The 16,133-nt window shown below is 53.1% G+C and overlaps 1 protein-coding gene across 1 annotated transcript; it reads left to right on the forward strand.

The window, feature by feature from the left end:
* Positions 1-4,574: 4,574 nt before the first annotated feature.
* Positions 4,575-5,528, forward strand: FOXE3 (forkhead box E3). The gene has a single exon (XM_036835004.1). The coding sequence runs from the start codon at positions 4,575-4,577 to the stop codon at positions 5,526-5,528; it is 954 nt and encodes a 317-aa protein (XP_036690899.1).
* The last annotated feature ends 10,605 nt before the right edge of the window (positions 5,529-16,133 follow it).

The raw sequence follows: 16,133 nt of genomic DNA on the forward strand, positions 1-16,133 counted from the left end.
CTCTGATGCTCTCTCCAGAGTCAGGCCTGCCTTTGTTCCCTTTCCCGAGGCTGGCGCAGGCCCCCCAGCCCAGAGAGCACTGCAGCGGTCAGGCTCTGCGGGTAAGGATGGGGCTGGTGCTGGTGCTTTCATCTCTAGTTCAGGAGAAGCCTGGTTAGAAAAGGCCACACCAGAATGGGCACCCAATATGCCCCCTCGCCAGGCTGCAGCTGTCTGCCCCAGGCTTCCTCCTCTTTTTTTTTTTTTATTTAATATTTATTTATTTTTTTAGCTGCGTCAGGTCTTAGTTGCTGCTCGCAGGATCATTCGTTGTGGCGCAAGGGCTCTTCGTTGGGGCACGCGGGCTTCTCTCTAGTTGTGGTGCGTGGGCTCAGTAGTTACAGCGCGCGGCCTCTAGAGCACATGTGCTTAGCTGCCCCACGGCATGTGGGATCTTAGTTCCCCGACGAGGGGTCGAACCTGCGTCCCGTGCATTGAAAGGCAGGTTCTTAACCACTGGACCACCAGGGAAGTCCCTGCCCCAGGCTTCTGAGGAAGGACCACCATCTTGGACAGCTCTGGTCTGGGAAGAGAGAGGAGGTCCTGCAGCAGCCCTTGGGATCCCTGGGTGGCAGGGCTTGAGGTGAGGGTGTCTCTGAGAGTTCCTTGAGTTCCTGAGCCCCTTCTGCAGCCTCTGGGCTATGGGTTCTGTGGCTGCTATGATGGACGGCTTTAGGAATAAATGGCTCTAGAGTGCTCAGACTAGGGGTATTTGAGAAATTTTCTAGGAAGCCTTATGGGGTCTGGTGACAGCTCAGGCTGGTCCCTTGAACCCTCATTGGGTTAACATAGTTCTTTCTCTCCAGAGCTCTGGAGAGGCAGTCAGGGGGCCCTCCTAGAGTGGCTGTGAATCTTGGGACAAGGACCTGAAATGACTTTCAGCCTCAGCCCTCTCTCCCAGGCGGAGTGGCTGGGAAGCTCAGTCCCCCACCCTCTGCTCCTTGCCTCGAAGCCCATCTTGGCTCATGGTGCCTCTGTAGAGGTGGGGCTGGGGGCAGGGAGCCTTGGGGGCTGATGCTAACAGCTTTGGACAGGGTGGGAATTTCCACTCCTATCTAGGGAGCCATCAACACTGCGTGCCCTGACCTGGGCCTTTGGCCTCCAAAGGGCAGTGGGAAGGCCGGCCCCAGGGCCAATCCCTGGCCATTAATCCCTCCTGCCAGCCTGAATATCCACCCAACGTGGTCAGACAAAGGCCTGCCCAGCCCAGCCACTGTGTTCCTCCCGCCCCAGGGGCTCCACTCAGACGCTGGGCCGCCTGGAATCCAGGCCCATGAGAAAGGGGCCGCCTTCACTGGCCATCTTATGCCCGGATGCTCAGCCGCATCCCGTCCGGCCCAGGGCCTGTGAAAAGAGGGCCCAGCCACGCTGAAAACAAGGATTAGCCCTTGGGCCACTCCCTGACACCGGCCTGCTTGGCTCCGGGAAGCAGGCCCAATGGAGGGGGCCAGGCAGACACAGAGAACTGGAAAAGTCTGGGTTCTCACCCCTTTGGCCCAGCTCCCTGCCCCCGCCCTTCCCAAGAGTAGCACAGCCAACCACACATTCAGTATCATTTATTGAACATATACTATGTCCCAGTCTCTACACATGGACTGGAAAATTGAAAGTATAAGAAAATTGCAGTCTGCCAGGGGAGGTAATAAGAGCCATTCTCCACAACCCGCCCCCTACCCCAGGAGGCTGTGGGAGAGGCATCTGGAGGGGAGCTTCAGCCCTAAGGGAAGGTGAGAAAGATGGTGGCTCTGGTTCTGTGCCTGAGTCTAGCTGCAGGGTTCTGCTACACCTGGTTGAAAATATGCAGGCTCTGAAATCACTTCTCTGGCTCTGCCTCTCTCCTTCCCTTCCTGGTTTAATACCAGACATGCCAGGTGTGTAGTAGAAAGGAAATCTCCTATTACCAGGTGCCAATGTGGGCCAGGCACTTTCATACATGATCTCATTTGAACCTCATAACAACGCTGAGAGGGTCCATTACTGTTCCTCTTTGGCAGGTGAGGAAACTGTGGCTCAAATGAACAATCGGCAGCCCAGGTCACTCGGCTCTTGGAGCCAGGTTCCCTGCTGCTGCCGCTGCTTGTCTTGCCTTCCTCTTTGGTCAGCTGTTCATTGCAACTGTACCATCTTATGCTCCTAAGGCCTGTGTCAGGCAGTAGGATGCAAGGTGGAGAGGGTACTGAGGTCAGGTCTGTTTGTGTATAAACCAGGCTGACTCTTCACTGCTGTGAGTGTGGCGCGGGGGAGGGGTTGTCTCTAGAGCTCCGAGTGTCATCTTCTCCTTCCTCTCTGCTTCTACAGCCCCCTCTGCCTGCCTCTCTCCGAGTTGTAATTGTTTGTGTGTCCATCTCTCCATCAGATTGTGAGTCTCTTCACCTCTGTCTCCCCTGAGCACTGGCAAAGGGCCTAGCACAGAAGTGCTCGATGAATGATGTGGGCTAATGAGGCCAAGAGAACCGAAGGAAGGACGGATTTGGATTCATGTGGAATTGACAGCACTTGCAGATTGCAGTGATGGGGGAGGTAAGAGCCCGAGATGGTGTCCATATTTCTGATCTGGGTGGTGAGGGGCAAGGGGTCCACTGGCTGAGATTTGAAATGCAGGGAGGGGAGGAGGATGGGGTCGGGGGTGCATGAGGCTGAGCGTCATGTCCAATGCACACTTGGACATGCTGACCTGGAGGTCAGCAGAGAGGCTAGGCATCAACTTTGCAGCTGAAGTCGTGAGAGCTGGAAGGCCTCCAGAGTAAATTACTTCTACAGTCTCGGCTTTACGCTACGGTGTTCCTAGTCTTGGTGCCAGTGCACTGAACTCTGGGATTAATCCCACTTGCCACCTACTAGCTGTGTCAGGTTAGACAAGTCTCTTAACCTCTCAAAGCCTTAGTTTCCTTATCTGCAAAATAGGGGTATTAATAGTACCTACCTTTCAAGGTGTTCACGTTTAAGTGAGCTAAAGTGCATAAGTGTTTACCACAAACACAATGCTCTGTAATGGTGGCTGGTATATTATCAGCTGAGATTGGAGCTGGGAGAGCGGAGTCCTGGAGCTTCAAGTTTGGAATTTGAAGTCCTAGGCCCTCTGGCTGCTATAGCTAGCTTTGATCATCTGTACCCAGGGGCACTCCACATCAGGGTCAGAACTGGTCGGCTCTCAAATGCCAACCCTGCACTTGCACCACCCCAAGAGTGAGAGGCCCCTTAAATCTGGGCCACTTCAGTTGCCTTACCTACTCCCAGCCCTGTTCCCTTGAACTTGCCTATCTCTAAGACAGACAAGTCTCTTTAAGACAAGGCTCTTTCATCCTTTAGTTCCCTCCAAGCCAGGTCTGGCTTTCCTGTCACTTTGGAAAAGTTTCCTGAAATAGGCTCAGGGTTGCATCTCTTCTGAACCATGTGGTGGGTGGTGGTATTTCCTAGAGCCAGGTTTTAATAAAGACTAAGACCACCCCGCCTTCCCCAGTGAGATGCGAGTCTGGCATTTCTGGGACAGTAAGCAGCTCCCTCAGACCTCCAGTCTGTGGAAGCACTTGGGGGTCACTCTCTGACCCAGTAACTGCTCCTTGGAACTCTGCGCTGTGCAGGCTGTGTTTTGTGCATCTTCCCAGTGTGCATGACATGAGTGTGTGAAAAAGGGAGCCCTTTTTCTAGAAGAGAAGATGCATGGAGAAGAGGCAGCCAGAAGGCAATTCCAAGTTATAGATTTTCTAGGGGGCTCTTGATTTAAAGTAGTCAGTCCTCCAGTTCCCAAATCTGCTAGCTGGACCACTTTTCACGATTTTGTTTTTTCAAAGGATGCTGGCCTGGATGGGACAAGATTGTGGGGGAGGTAGCAGAGAGCGGAGATGCTGACCCTGGAGCCAGGAAACATCCTCCCCTGAGACACGCCGGCCTCCTGCTCTCCCCTTCCCCCACCGTACCTTTCTCCATTGCCTAATGTCCCAGGGTGGGCCTGGCACCTCCCCGACCAGCACAGTATCAGGATGCTGAGGGCTAGCAAGGAGGCCCTGTGCGGCTCTCATCTCTGCCCCAGCTGGGGTTGGAAGGACCGGGAGGGGACTAGGAGAGAAGGATGGAGGGGACAGGAGTTGGCTGGGAGAAGCATAATGGGGAGGGGGCCCAGAGAGTGCTCTGAATGGGTGGATTTGTGACTGGCATTGAGCCAAAGGGGTGGAGGTTGAGGGAGGAGCGGAAAGGGAAGGGGGCTGACGGAATCTGGTGGGATGGGGCCAGGGCCAGGGACTGACCCCATGGAGATGAGGAAGGGATGAGGCTGGGTCTGGGACTGACTGACCCAAAGGGACGAGACCAAGGGAGGGGTGAAATGTTGGGGGTGGGGATGGGGATGGGGATGGGGGAGAATTGTCAGCATCCTAAGAGGATTGGGAAGGCAAATTAGAGGGGAGGCGCTGGCCAGCGGAGAAGGTCCGAGCCCTCTCGCCCCTGGTTTGGGGCACAGGGGGAGGGGGCCGTGTCCATATAAGGCGGGCCAGCGGCCCCAGTTCTCTCCGAGAGCTCGGGCAGCCCGCCACATTCTCATGCCTGGGCGCAGCGACATGGAGCCGCCGGCCGCTTTCTCGGGCTTCCCGGCCCCGCCCTCGGTCGCGCCGTCGGGGCCGCCGCCGTCGCCGCTTGCCGGAGCCGAGCCCGGGCCGGAGCCCGAGGAGGGGGCCGCGGGCCGCGGGGAGCCGGAACCTGCGCCGGCGCCGGGCCCGGGCCGCCGGCGGCGGCGGCCCTTGCAGCGCGGGAAGCCGCCCTACTCGTACATCGCGCTCATCGCCATGGCGCTGGCTCACGCCCCCGGCCGCCGCCTCACGCTGGCCGCCATCTACCGTTTCATCACCGAGCGCTTCGCCTTCTACCGCGACAGCCCGCGCAAGTGGCAGAACAGCATCCGCCACAACCTCACGCTCAACGACTGCTTCGTCAAGGTGCCCCGCGAGCCGGGCAACCCGGGCAAGGGCAACTACTGGACGCTCGACCCGGCGGCCGCCGACATGTTCGACAACGGCAGCTTCCTGCGGCGCCGCAAGCGCTTCAAGCGCGCCGAGCTGCCGGCGCTCCCTGCCGCGCCGCCCGCGCCCGCCGCCGGCCCGCCGCCCTTCCCCTACGCGCCCTACGCGCCCGGCCCCGCGCTGCTCGCGCCGCCTCCTCCCGCCGCTCCGGGCTCCACGCCGCCCGCGCGCCTCTTCAGCGTCGACAGCCTGGTGAGCCTGCCGCCCGAGCTGGCGGGGCTGGGCGCCCCCGAGCCGCCCTGCTGCGCTGCGCCCGACGCCGCCTTCCCGCCCTGCGCGGCAGCCGCCTCCCCGCCACTCTACTCGCCGCCGCCCGAACGCCTGGGGCTGCCCGCGACGCGTCCTGGCCCCGGACCGCTGCCCGTCGAGCCGCTGCTGGCCTTGGCAGGGCCGGCGGCCGCGCTCGGCCCGCTCGGCCCGGGGGAGGCCTACCTGCGGCCGCCGGGCTACGCGCCGGGGCTGGAGCGCTACCTGTGAGCCCTTCCAGCCCGGCGGAGTGGCTCGGGCCCCTCTCCCCCGGGAAGGGGCGCTGCCTGGGAGCCCCCATCTCTGCCCCCTTGGCTTGGAGCGCACCGCGGAGCTCCCAGCTCTGATTGATGGACTGAGCACACCTGTTGCATCCGTCTCGGCCCCCCCCCATCTCTGGGGAGCCTCCCGCCGTCTCTCCACCGGACTGAACCCCCCTCCCCACCGCGAACTGTGAGGCCCCCGTTTCTTCTCCCTCCACTGTGCACGCCCCCCACCCGCCAGCGCTCTTTTGGGTCCCACGTCTGGGGACCCTGGATCACCACCTGTGAGCCCTCACCTCGGGTTTCTGGTGAACTCCAAGCCTTCTGAAGCCAGACCTTCTATCTCAAGCCACTTCCCGACTGGCTCCTCATTTCTTTAACCTTCCCTGGTGTTTTTATAAGACAAGGAGTCAAACCCAGGTCAGACTGGGTTTATGACTCCCTTGCTGTTGTCCCTTCATCCCCCCACAAGTTTGTCCCTGCACCCCCAGTTATCTGTACGTTCTCGGTTTCTTACTGGGACAGCGCTCCCCTTCCACACAGACGCACCTGGCTGAGCTCTTGCAGACCCTGAGGACAGTTCTTCATCTCTGAGACAAGCAGCACCAGGGGTTCCTTGACTGCAAGGGGAGTTAGTGGGCTGCCCCACCATCTGGAAAACTTGGGACTTGTTAGGTTATTATTATTTTTAATTAAAACTAGTTTAATTAAAAAGAAAGAAGAAACCTTCCTCTGGGCCCGGTGTGTCGGCTGGTGACTTGGGGGAGTGGTCTGGGGAGGCAGTGGGGGAGCTTTGCTCAGGATCTTGGGTCACCACATGGGGTGAGCCCCTTGTGAGTTATTAGGCAGAGGTTCATGAAGTAGGATTAGGATGTGATTAAGCCATAGCTGTGCACATAGTAGGCCTGGTAAAATGCCACCACCTGCCGCGGAGGCTGGTAGAGATGAGATGGGGCGTGCAAATGAGTGTATTTGGCCAGTGGGTTTGTCTGCTGTGTGGGATTATGCCCAGCTCCCATGGATAAGGGAGCATTGGCTACTCCTCCAACAAGGACTTACTGAATGTGCCAAGCAGTGGGAATATATCACTAAACAAATGGGCAAGATCCCTGCCTTAAGGAGCTTATGGATCCGTGGGGAAGAGACATTACCAATCAGTTCTCAGAGAAATGAGACAAGAGCTCTAGAGCCTTCCACTCAAACTGTGGTCCAGGTCCCAGGGACCTGGGAGCTTGTTAGAAATGCATAATCTCAAGCTCTAACTCAGATCTACTGAATCATCAGATTCCACATTTTAACAAAATTCCCGGGTGATTAGTATATGCATAGTATTCTGGAGGAAAGGCACCGTGCCAAGGCTGGGGCTCAGTTTAAAAGTCTACTCCCTACTTTAAGGAGTGGGACCAGCCTGCAGAACCATACATGCCCCGCTGGATGAAGCTTGATTCTGCACCATCAACTATGGCCCCTGTCTCACCTCCCCTGCTGGATTGGGAGCTGGGGCAGCAGGGACCTGACCTGACTCATGACTGTCCCCAGCACCAAGGACAGGGCAGCACTGAGCAGAGACTAGGAGGTTGCAGCATGAGGCAGGGAGTTGGCCTTTGACCCTATCCTGCTCTCTGGTGCTGACCCAAATGCTAAGCATCAGGCTTTTCCAAGCTCCTTTGCCCCAGGGTTTTCAGTCTAGTAGGGCCTGGATTAGGTGTGGGGAAGGGCGGGGGAGGGGATCAGTGTGTCTGAGCCCAGGGTGAACGTGATTTGCATGTTGGACGTGCCTGGTGCTCCTCTCTTAGATACAAGAGTTTAAACCTCCGGGGCAGTGATTGAGGGTGAACATGGAGCGTAGGCAGCTCATAGAGAAGACCGGTTCAGGAAATCTGAGAAGGCGGGGAAGGCCCTCTTTGGAGGTAGGGCAGTAGGTATGCACAGTCTGGTATGAAATGCCCTGGATAGACCCCGCTCCCTCAGCTATTAACCCCTGTGGGCAAGAGTCAGATCTAATTTGCCTGATGCATAGTGGTCCTTCACGTAATATTTGATGACTGACTGACTGAGTGAATGAACCCCTAGTGTCTAATATTGTGCCTGACTTACTGAATAATGATTGGGTTGACAGTACTTTGGCACCTTCTTACCCATTCTCACTTTCAGTCCTCGTGGTGATCTGCAAAAGAGCTGAAAGAGGTGAAAGAGGTGGAGGTGGAGACTAGGTCCCCATTGGTCCAATAAGAAAATTGCCCCTCCCTGGGGCCCAACAGGTATCGAAGATCCTGCCCTCAGTTCTCTAAGGAGTAGAGCTCCACAGAGATGAAAATGCAAACTTTCTTCTCCTCCAAATGGTGTTACAGCCCCTCCTCCTGCCTCACAGCACTTCTTGAAAAATTCCTTCTAAATCCAACAAATTTCCACAGAAGGGAAAGTGAGGACCCTTCTTACTTTACTGAAGCCAGGAAGTGCTTCTTGAGTTCTGAATTCAATTCCTGCCCCTACCATGTAGGTCTCTGTCCCTGGGATCTTGAAATAGGACAAGATGGGAAATGTCTGCACAGAAATACTAGAAAGGTCACTACTGAACTGGAAAATCAGAAAGATTTTATTTCAAAAATGCCTCTTTAATTTTCCTTTATTCAACAGCATTGAGGGCTTACTGTGTGCCAGGCCCTGTGCTGGGCTCTGAGGCCAATACAGATACAAATACAAGAGTGTTTATGCCCTTACAGAGTTCATTGTCTGGAAAGCTACATGTCATAGAGTGCCTTAAGAATTTTGACACCTTGGGAGGTGTTGAAAAAACAAAACAAAACCCTAATTCAATTCTTTCTTTAAAAAATCACCAAGTGGGACTTCCCTGGTGGCGCAGTGGTTAAGAATCTGCCTGCCAATGCAGGGGTCATGGGTTTGAGACCTGGTCCGGGAAGATCCCACATGCCGCGGAGCAACTATGCCCATGCGTCACAAGTACTGAGCCTGCGCTCTAGAGCCTGTGAACCACAACTACTGAGCCCGCATGCCACAACTACTGAAGCCTGTGCGCCTAGAGCCCGTGCTCCGCAACAAGAGAAGCCACTGTAATGAGAAGCCCGCGCACCACAACGAAGAGTAGCCCCCGCTCCACGCAACTAGAGAAAGCCCGCGTGCAGCAACAAAGACCCAGTGCAGCCAAAAATAAATAAGTAAATAAATAAATAAATAAATTTATTTTAAAAAACAACTGATAAAGAAGGGGTGAACACGCAAAATACATTCTCACATATGAAAGAAAATGCAGAGTTCCTCAATGAAATATCAGCAAATTGAAGCCCGTAGGGTATTACAAAAATGCACAATCAAGCAAGTACAGTTTATTCCTGGAATGCAGGATGGCATTATTAGAATTCTTAGCTCCACTTAATAGATGATGAAATTGGGGCTCATAAAGGTTAAGTGACTTACCCAGGTCAAGCTGCAAAGTAACTGATTCAGAACTGGACTCCAGGTTCCCCTGACTCCAAAGTCATTCTCTTCCTCTGAGAAAGAGGCCAGTGGAGGTGGAAACTTAGATGGAAAGCCCCAGACACCAATAAAATTCCTCAGCTCCCCCCAATATCCATACCCCCCCACTCACACCCACAGTCCTGATCTTGAAAGCTACTTTTCCAAGACAAATGACAAGTTCTGGTTTCCTTTTTCTTCCAGTTTTCCACTTCCTCCCTCTTGGACACTTCCCCTCTCTCTCCCCTTTCCCTGAACTCCTCTCTCTCTACCCCCTTCTCCCCTCATTAATTTTGTGGAGACAAAAGCGCCACCTATTGGCCACCTTGTATGCACCTGATTTGAGCAGAAAATCAGTGGAAGGAAGCCAGGATCCATTTGGATGTTATTTTGGGCTGGGGGTGGCTTCTGGTGGCTGAAAGGCACTTGCTCATGGGGAGCCCAGTGATTTGTTTTAGAAGAGGAAAACTGGCTGTAGTTCCCACCTTCCCTGGGAAGCCCTCCCAGATCTTCTGTCCTCCCCCATTCTTCTTGGCAGCCCTTGATGCTGACCCATTGTAGAAGGGCTTGGAAAGTGGGTGGGGTGAGCAGTCCTAGGTGCAAAGGATTGATCCACTCTGTAAGAGGGAAAGAGAAGAAAGCGTGCTGGGCTGGGGTCAGAAACCTGGGGTCTAGTCCCAGGTCACACACTTAGGCAAGGCCTTTCCTTTCTCTGTCCTTCACAGCAATTCACAACTCTCTCCAAGCTCCCTGATTGTGTGCCCTTCCCCAGCTGAGGACTCAGAGCTGAATCAGACACTGCCCTGTTCAGAAGAGTCAAGTATCAGTGGGTGACAATATAGTGTGCAGAGTGCTGACAAGATGAGGGAGCTATTAGGTCACCTTGGTCACTCACTGGCTTGGGTCTCTGCCCTGAGCTCAGCCTCAGGCTCCTTTGAAACAGGGGGAATGTGCCCTGGCCTCTCTGCCTGGGTGGGATGGCCTTTGTAACCAATTAAGCCACTGCGACCGTGGGTAAGGATATTCTGACCTGCCCGGCTGGGGGCTTCCCAGGACAGGGTCTGTGTCTTTTCTGTCCACTATCTCCCTCACTGGGCAGCCTAGCCAGGGCTGGGCACACCTGAGATATCCCTTGTCTAGAAGCTGGACTTGGGGTTTAGAGGATGAAGAGAATTAGAGACAAGAGGTCTGGACCCTGCTTCAGGGAGACACAAGCCCCATCTTGGGCATCAGACCACCTCCCTGAGTTGAGGAGGGGCTGGGGCTTGGTGAGTTTCACAAGGAATTCTTCCTGGAGGAGGTGAGCTTGGTTTGGGTTTTGAAGGAAGGGAGGGGAGAGTCTGCTGCTCCAGTTCCTATGAAATCCCCTTTCCTCCATCCTAATCCCTGTCCAGACTGGCAAACTGAAAAAGTCTGACTACTTCCAAAGCCATTTATGTGGGACCAAGAGGTCCCAAAGACAGAGGGCTGGGAACAGAAGAGAAGGAGGGCAAGGAAGAAAGGAAGTCTGGGGTCCTAGCTTCCAGACTCCCTACTGCTCTGCCTGAGGGTGGCAGGCCAACGCTCACAGGTGCCCACTAGGTGGGGCTCTGACGTCCCTGCTTTCCACACTGCAGCCACCAACCATTTCCTCAGGTTGGAGCCCAGAGAAACTGTTCAGTGCACAGTAATGGTTTTTATTACTCTTATGTGCTGCACACTCAGCCTTATTTATTGGAATGATTCCACTGTTTCTTTTAAAGTATTTATTTAATTGTTAAATAGGCAATACATTTACTTGGCTTTGAAAGTTAAAAGAGTATTCAGTGAAAAGTCTCTCTTCCATTTGTGTTCCCTATTTGCCCCAACAGGTAATCAGTTATTAGTTTTTAATTCATTCTTCTAGATATTTTTGTTGCATATACAAAACAAAACAAATATACATTATTTTCTCCTTAAAAAAACAATTGGAAGCATAATATTTACACTGTCATGTATCTTGACTTTTTTCACTCAACAATATATCTTAGGGGACTTCTCTGGTGGTCCAGTGGTTAAGACTCTGCGCTTCCACTGCAGGGGACACGGTTCCATCCCTGGCTGGGGAACTAAGATCACCTCATGCTGCGTGGCATGGCCAAAAAACCAAAAAACAGCAACAAAAAACCCCCAAATATATCTTAGAACTCTTTCCAAATCAATACATAAAGAACTTCTTTATTCTATTTTACACAGCCTACTATTCCCTTATGTAGATGTGCCATTATTTGCTTAATAAACCCACTATTGATGGGTATTTGCATTGTTTCCAACCTTTTGACATTCCCAAACCAGCCACAATGAGACCTCGTACATATATCACGTATGCAGGTATATTTGCAGGAAAACTTCCTAGAAGTGCATTTCCACACAGCCCTTATCAAGACACCAACCTCCCTGTGTGGTCACAATGGTTCTTTTGGCAGCTGTCCTCTTTTATTTATCAAAGGGACCCTTAGTGACTGTGGTCAGAATTTCACCTTCTCAACCCTCACTGCCCTCCTCCCCAGTGGCCTTCCCGCAGATGCTTTGGCCTCTGGATTTGGGAAGGCCGGGCACTTGCCACCTCCACCTGGGTGGGGTCTGTGCTCTGGCCATCAACCTGTGCAAGGTGATGGCCCCTTCTCCCTTCTAGCCCCCAAGCCCTGGGCATCATTGACAGGTGCAGGGAGCTAGCTCTTTGGATCTCTACTGTTCCAGCCTCCAGGCCTCCTGCCAGATGCTGCCATCTCCCCTCCTGGCCCTCCCCATCCGGGCTCCAGTCATGACTCCCTTTTCCCGATCATAGAATCACGTTCTAAGATCTGCTCCTCTCTGGCCTCGGATTTCCCATTTCAGTGCTTTTAATCCCCCAAATCTGAGTAGCCCCTGCTTTGTGAGACAGAGTGGACAAGGGAAGATCAAGCAGAGCCCCTTGAGAGGCAAGCATGTGACTAAGGGGAGACAAACTCCTGGCTGAAAGCAAGTCCCTCCACAGCCTGGGAACCTTGGGGGTCATCTCAGACCTGTGACATCAGCTCATGTGGCAGATAGCGCGCCATTTGGGGCTGACCTGGGCTGGGATGAGAAAGAACCTGGACAAGGCCAGGCTGTGCAGAAACATGATAATTAGTATTGCTGTGAATGGTAATTGCTCACATTTGGAATTATAGATAGGGCACAGTATTTAAGAGCCCTGATTCTGGGGCTTCCCTGGTGGCGCAGTGGTTAAGAATCCACCTGCCAATGCAGGGGACACGGGTTCGAGCCCTGGCCTGTGAAGATCCCACATGCCACGGAGCAACTAAGCCCATGTGCCACAACTACTGAGCCTGCCCTCTAGAGCTCGTGTGCCACAACTACTGAGCCCGTGTGCCACAACTACTGAAGTCCGCGTGCCTAGAGCCCGTGCTCCGCAACAAGAGAAGCCACCGCAATGAGAAGCCCGTGCACCGCAACGAAGAGTAGCCCCCGCTTGCCGCAACCAGAGAAAGCCCGCACACAGCAATGAAGGCCCAATGCAGTCAAAAAAAAGAGCCCTGATTCTGGATCCAGACTGTCCAGAACAGAAGATGCACTTCTCACATGTCAGATGAGGATATTGAGGACCTGGGAGGGACAGAGGTTACACAGGAAGAAAGGGGCAGGACTGGGAGATCCCAGGCCTCGGGACTCAGGTGCAACTGCTCTTCTCCAGTCTCATGGACAAACCAGGAGGAGGTGCATTCTCTTGGCAGGTTGGAGCAGGCATGCTCAGAAATGTCAAGGTTGAAGAGAGCGAGGAAACTCACAAAGGCCTCCTGACTCATAGTTTGCTCCAACTAGAGTACTAGGTCTCAGGAATCCCTGTGAGGTAGCGCTAGGAAATTTCCTTGGTCTCTGTCTCCAACCCAGCTATCTGGATACTTTACAAATGAGAAAACTGAGGCTGAGAGATTATTTGTCTGAGACTAATAAGTGGTGAGAGCTCAATTAAAACCCAGCTCTAAGACCTGTACTCCTTCTGCTACACCTGGATGCCTCTAAGATTCCTGCCCAGTGATTATCCAGCCTCTACTCATGCATTTCCAGTGATGCGGAGCTCACTACCATCAAAGTAGCAGATCGAATCTCTGAGGGACAGCCCTGTTGGAATTTTTTCCTTCCATGGAGTCACAGAAATTGAGTCGCTTTACAACCTTCAGGCTCCCTTTTGCCTTGGCCTTTGTGTTCCAGGTCAACCCTGCAGAGGTTTGGAGATGGCAGCTGTGTCAGCCCCGAGCCCTTTATTCTCCAGGCTAACACCCCAGACCAGGCCTTTATGTCTATGGGACACTCCCCCACCCCTCCCTGTATTAATTAGGGTTAAGTTCAGCTGTGAGTAACAGACACCCCTCCCCCCGAACCTCGCCTACCAAAGAAAATTCCACAACAGTGGCTTAACCAAGACTGGAGTTTGTTTCCTTTTCACATGAAAGTCTGTGCAGGCAGTTCAGGATGGTATGGCACCTCAATGGTCTCAGGAACCCAGGATCCTTCTTTCCTGTGGCTCCGCTGTTTGTGAAGTTAAACTCAAACACGCAGAAATTTGATTCAACCTACCTTAAGCAAAAAAGGAGAATATCTTTAGAATATCTGGGAAGTCTAAGCGTTCTAGTTTCAGGCAGAGCCAGAGGACTCAACATTGTTACTAAACTGTGTCCCTTTAGGGTGTTTTCTTCTGTGGATGGGCTGTCAAACAGCACTCTCCAGAGGACAAGAAGGATGGTTGCTGGCAGCTAGGCCTACGTGCTAATCTTCTGATCCAAAAGGAGAAGTGCCCCTCCCAGAGCCCCAGAGTCCTTATATCCTGGCGTCTCAGAGTCTATATATCGAATCTTGTAGAAGGAGTGACTGGCTCAGCTTAGGTCACTTACTCCTGCCTAGACCTATCACCGGGCCTTGGACGGGCAATGCTATGTTTGATCCAGCCAGGTTGCCTGTCTGCTCCTGGAGGTAAGTGTGAGGGGTACAGAAATTGGACAGTCCCATCAGGACCACATGGAATACAGGAGGGGAGGTGTTACCCAACAGAGAGGTGGGACATCTCAAAACTGAACATGTTCGGCTCACCATGCTAAGGAGATTGAGTTTTGTCTCATAAGCAATGGAGAGCCCCTGGGAGATTTTGGCAGGGTTTGGCTGGTTTGATTGGTCAGAACCATTTTAAAAGAAGGAAACTGAGGTAGAGAGCATGAGAGAGAAATCCAGTGACTGCTGGGGTCAGGGACCAGGGAATAACTCTCTCTGATGGGGGCACACATTCTCCTCCCTTCAGGGATGGGGACTGATGGGGGAGAAACAATGTCTGTCCTTAGAGAACACGTATCTCTGTTGATGACATAAGCTAGATACAACCTTATCTAGAGTCACAGACAGTGAGAAGTATGTTGTATGACGCACTCATTCACTCATTCATTCATTCACGTTTCCACATAGTTAACATTAATTGAGTACCTATTATGTGTTGGATTTTGTGCCTGGCAGGAGGTAGAGTATTTAATGATGATGAAGATAATGATAAGAAACATTTATTGAGCTTCTTTCAAAGTTTCAGGCACTGGGCTAAGTGCCTTCTATGCATTATCTCATTTAATCTTCACAACACCATATGAGGTAGGTACATTATTGTCCCCATTTTGTAGAGGAGGAAAGATGAGGATGAAGACAATATAATGCCTGTCCTCAAGGAGCTCACAGTCTACAGAGGGTGACGGACTAGAAAACAAACCATGACAAGAGAGGGAATTAGCATTTTGTGAGCACAGAGGCAGGAGCCCCTCACAGCCTGGCCAGTGTGGGGTGTTATCAGGGGAAGCAGCTTATAAAACTTGACATTTGAAATGGACAGAGGATTAGGAGGAATGAGCCAGGAAGGAATGAGCTGCATGCAAAGCTGAAGAGGTGAGAAAAAGCAAATCAGAGGTAGTGTAGTGCAGGGGTTGGCGATGAGGCTGGACAAGCGGGCAGGGGCCAGGCTGCCTGGTAGCCTGTGCAGAGAAGCACATGCTACCCAGAAGGAAAGCATCTCTGAGGAGACCTCAGGCTGCCAGGCAGGTATCACTGGAGCCTTATACAAATTACATGCAAATCCCCACCCCCCCACAGCTTCTCCTTTAACTTTCTAACTGCAAGCACCAGAAGGCCTCCTCCTGCTGATCTGGGATCTCAGAAGCATCCTCTGGGTATTTATTAATGCCCCCTCTCCCCCTTTCCCTGGCAGAAAGGAGGGTGGTATTTGCCTGAATTGAAGCTGTTTGCAGCCTCCAGCAGACGTGCCTGCTGATGTAAGACACTCAGCCAACCCCTGAAATATGCAGCCCTTCAAAGTGGTTTGGGAGTTGGGGGAAGGAAGAGTCTGACCTTCCAGGGCAACTTTGCCCTCCCTTCCTTCCTTACTGCCCGGTCCTGGAACAGGAACCTGCCCCCTGCCCCCCCCACGCCCCCCCCCACCCTGCCACACACACACAAGTTCCTTCTCGCATTTCCCCTCCCCATTCCGGTGAAATGGAGAGGGCTCTGGGCTGAGTAATGGGAGACTAGGGATCTGGTTCCACCTCTGCAATCAATTTGCTGTGTGACCTTGGGCAAGTAAGCCGCTCTCTGGGTCTCAATTTCCCCATCTGGGAAAGGAACTTTGAAAATCTACAGTCCAATTTTGGGATAAATGACTTCATTCTTTATTTACTGGTGGGGTGGGGTGGGGAAGAAAAACAGCACATCCAGTGAGGAATGCAAAGGGTGGGTGGAGTGGATGGACTAATGGTTTCTTTGGTGAAGGGGAGGCAGGAAGCAGGTGGGTCGTGTAGTGCAGTGTACTGCTGGAGTAGAGGCTTCAGGCTTTAGGTTCTGAGGAGCTCAGAGCAGGAAGAGGGGAAGATGAGTTGGGCTCTCAAAAAGGCTTCTTTCTGGAGAAGGCGGGATTTGAGCCAGGATTTGAAGCCTGGGTACAGGCTGGGAAAGGAAGCAAGCATGCGCAAAGAGGAGTCTGGAGGTTATGAGTCTCTGGGTGACTTTGCCAAAGGAGTGGGGTGGGGAAGGGGCGCTTTGGTCCCAGACACGGTCGTTCAGTTCTTGCCTCTCT

This window comes from Balaenoptera musculus, chromosome 1 (genome assembly GCF_009873245.2).
Source record: "Balaenoptera musculus isolate JJ_BM4_2016_0621 chromosome 1, mBalMus1.pri.v3, whole genome shotgun sequence".
Taxonomy (NCBI): Eukaryota; Metazoa; Chordata; class Mammalia; order Artiodactyla; family Balaenopteridae; genus Balaenoptera; species Balaenoptera musculus.

Coding starts and splice junctions, on each gene's coding strand:
- FOXE3 (XM_036835004.1), top strand. CDS start 4,575: ATGCCTGGGCGCAGCGACATGGAGCCGCCGGCCGCTTTCTCGGGCTTC.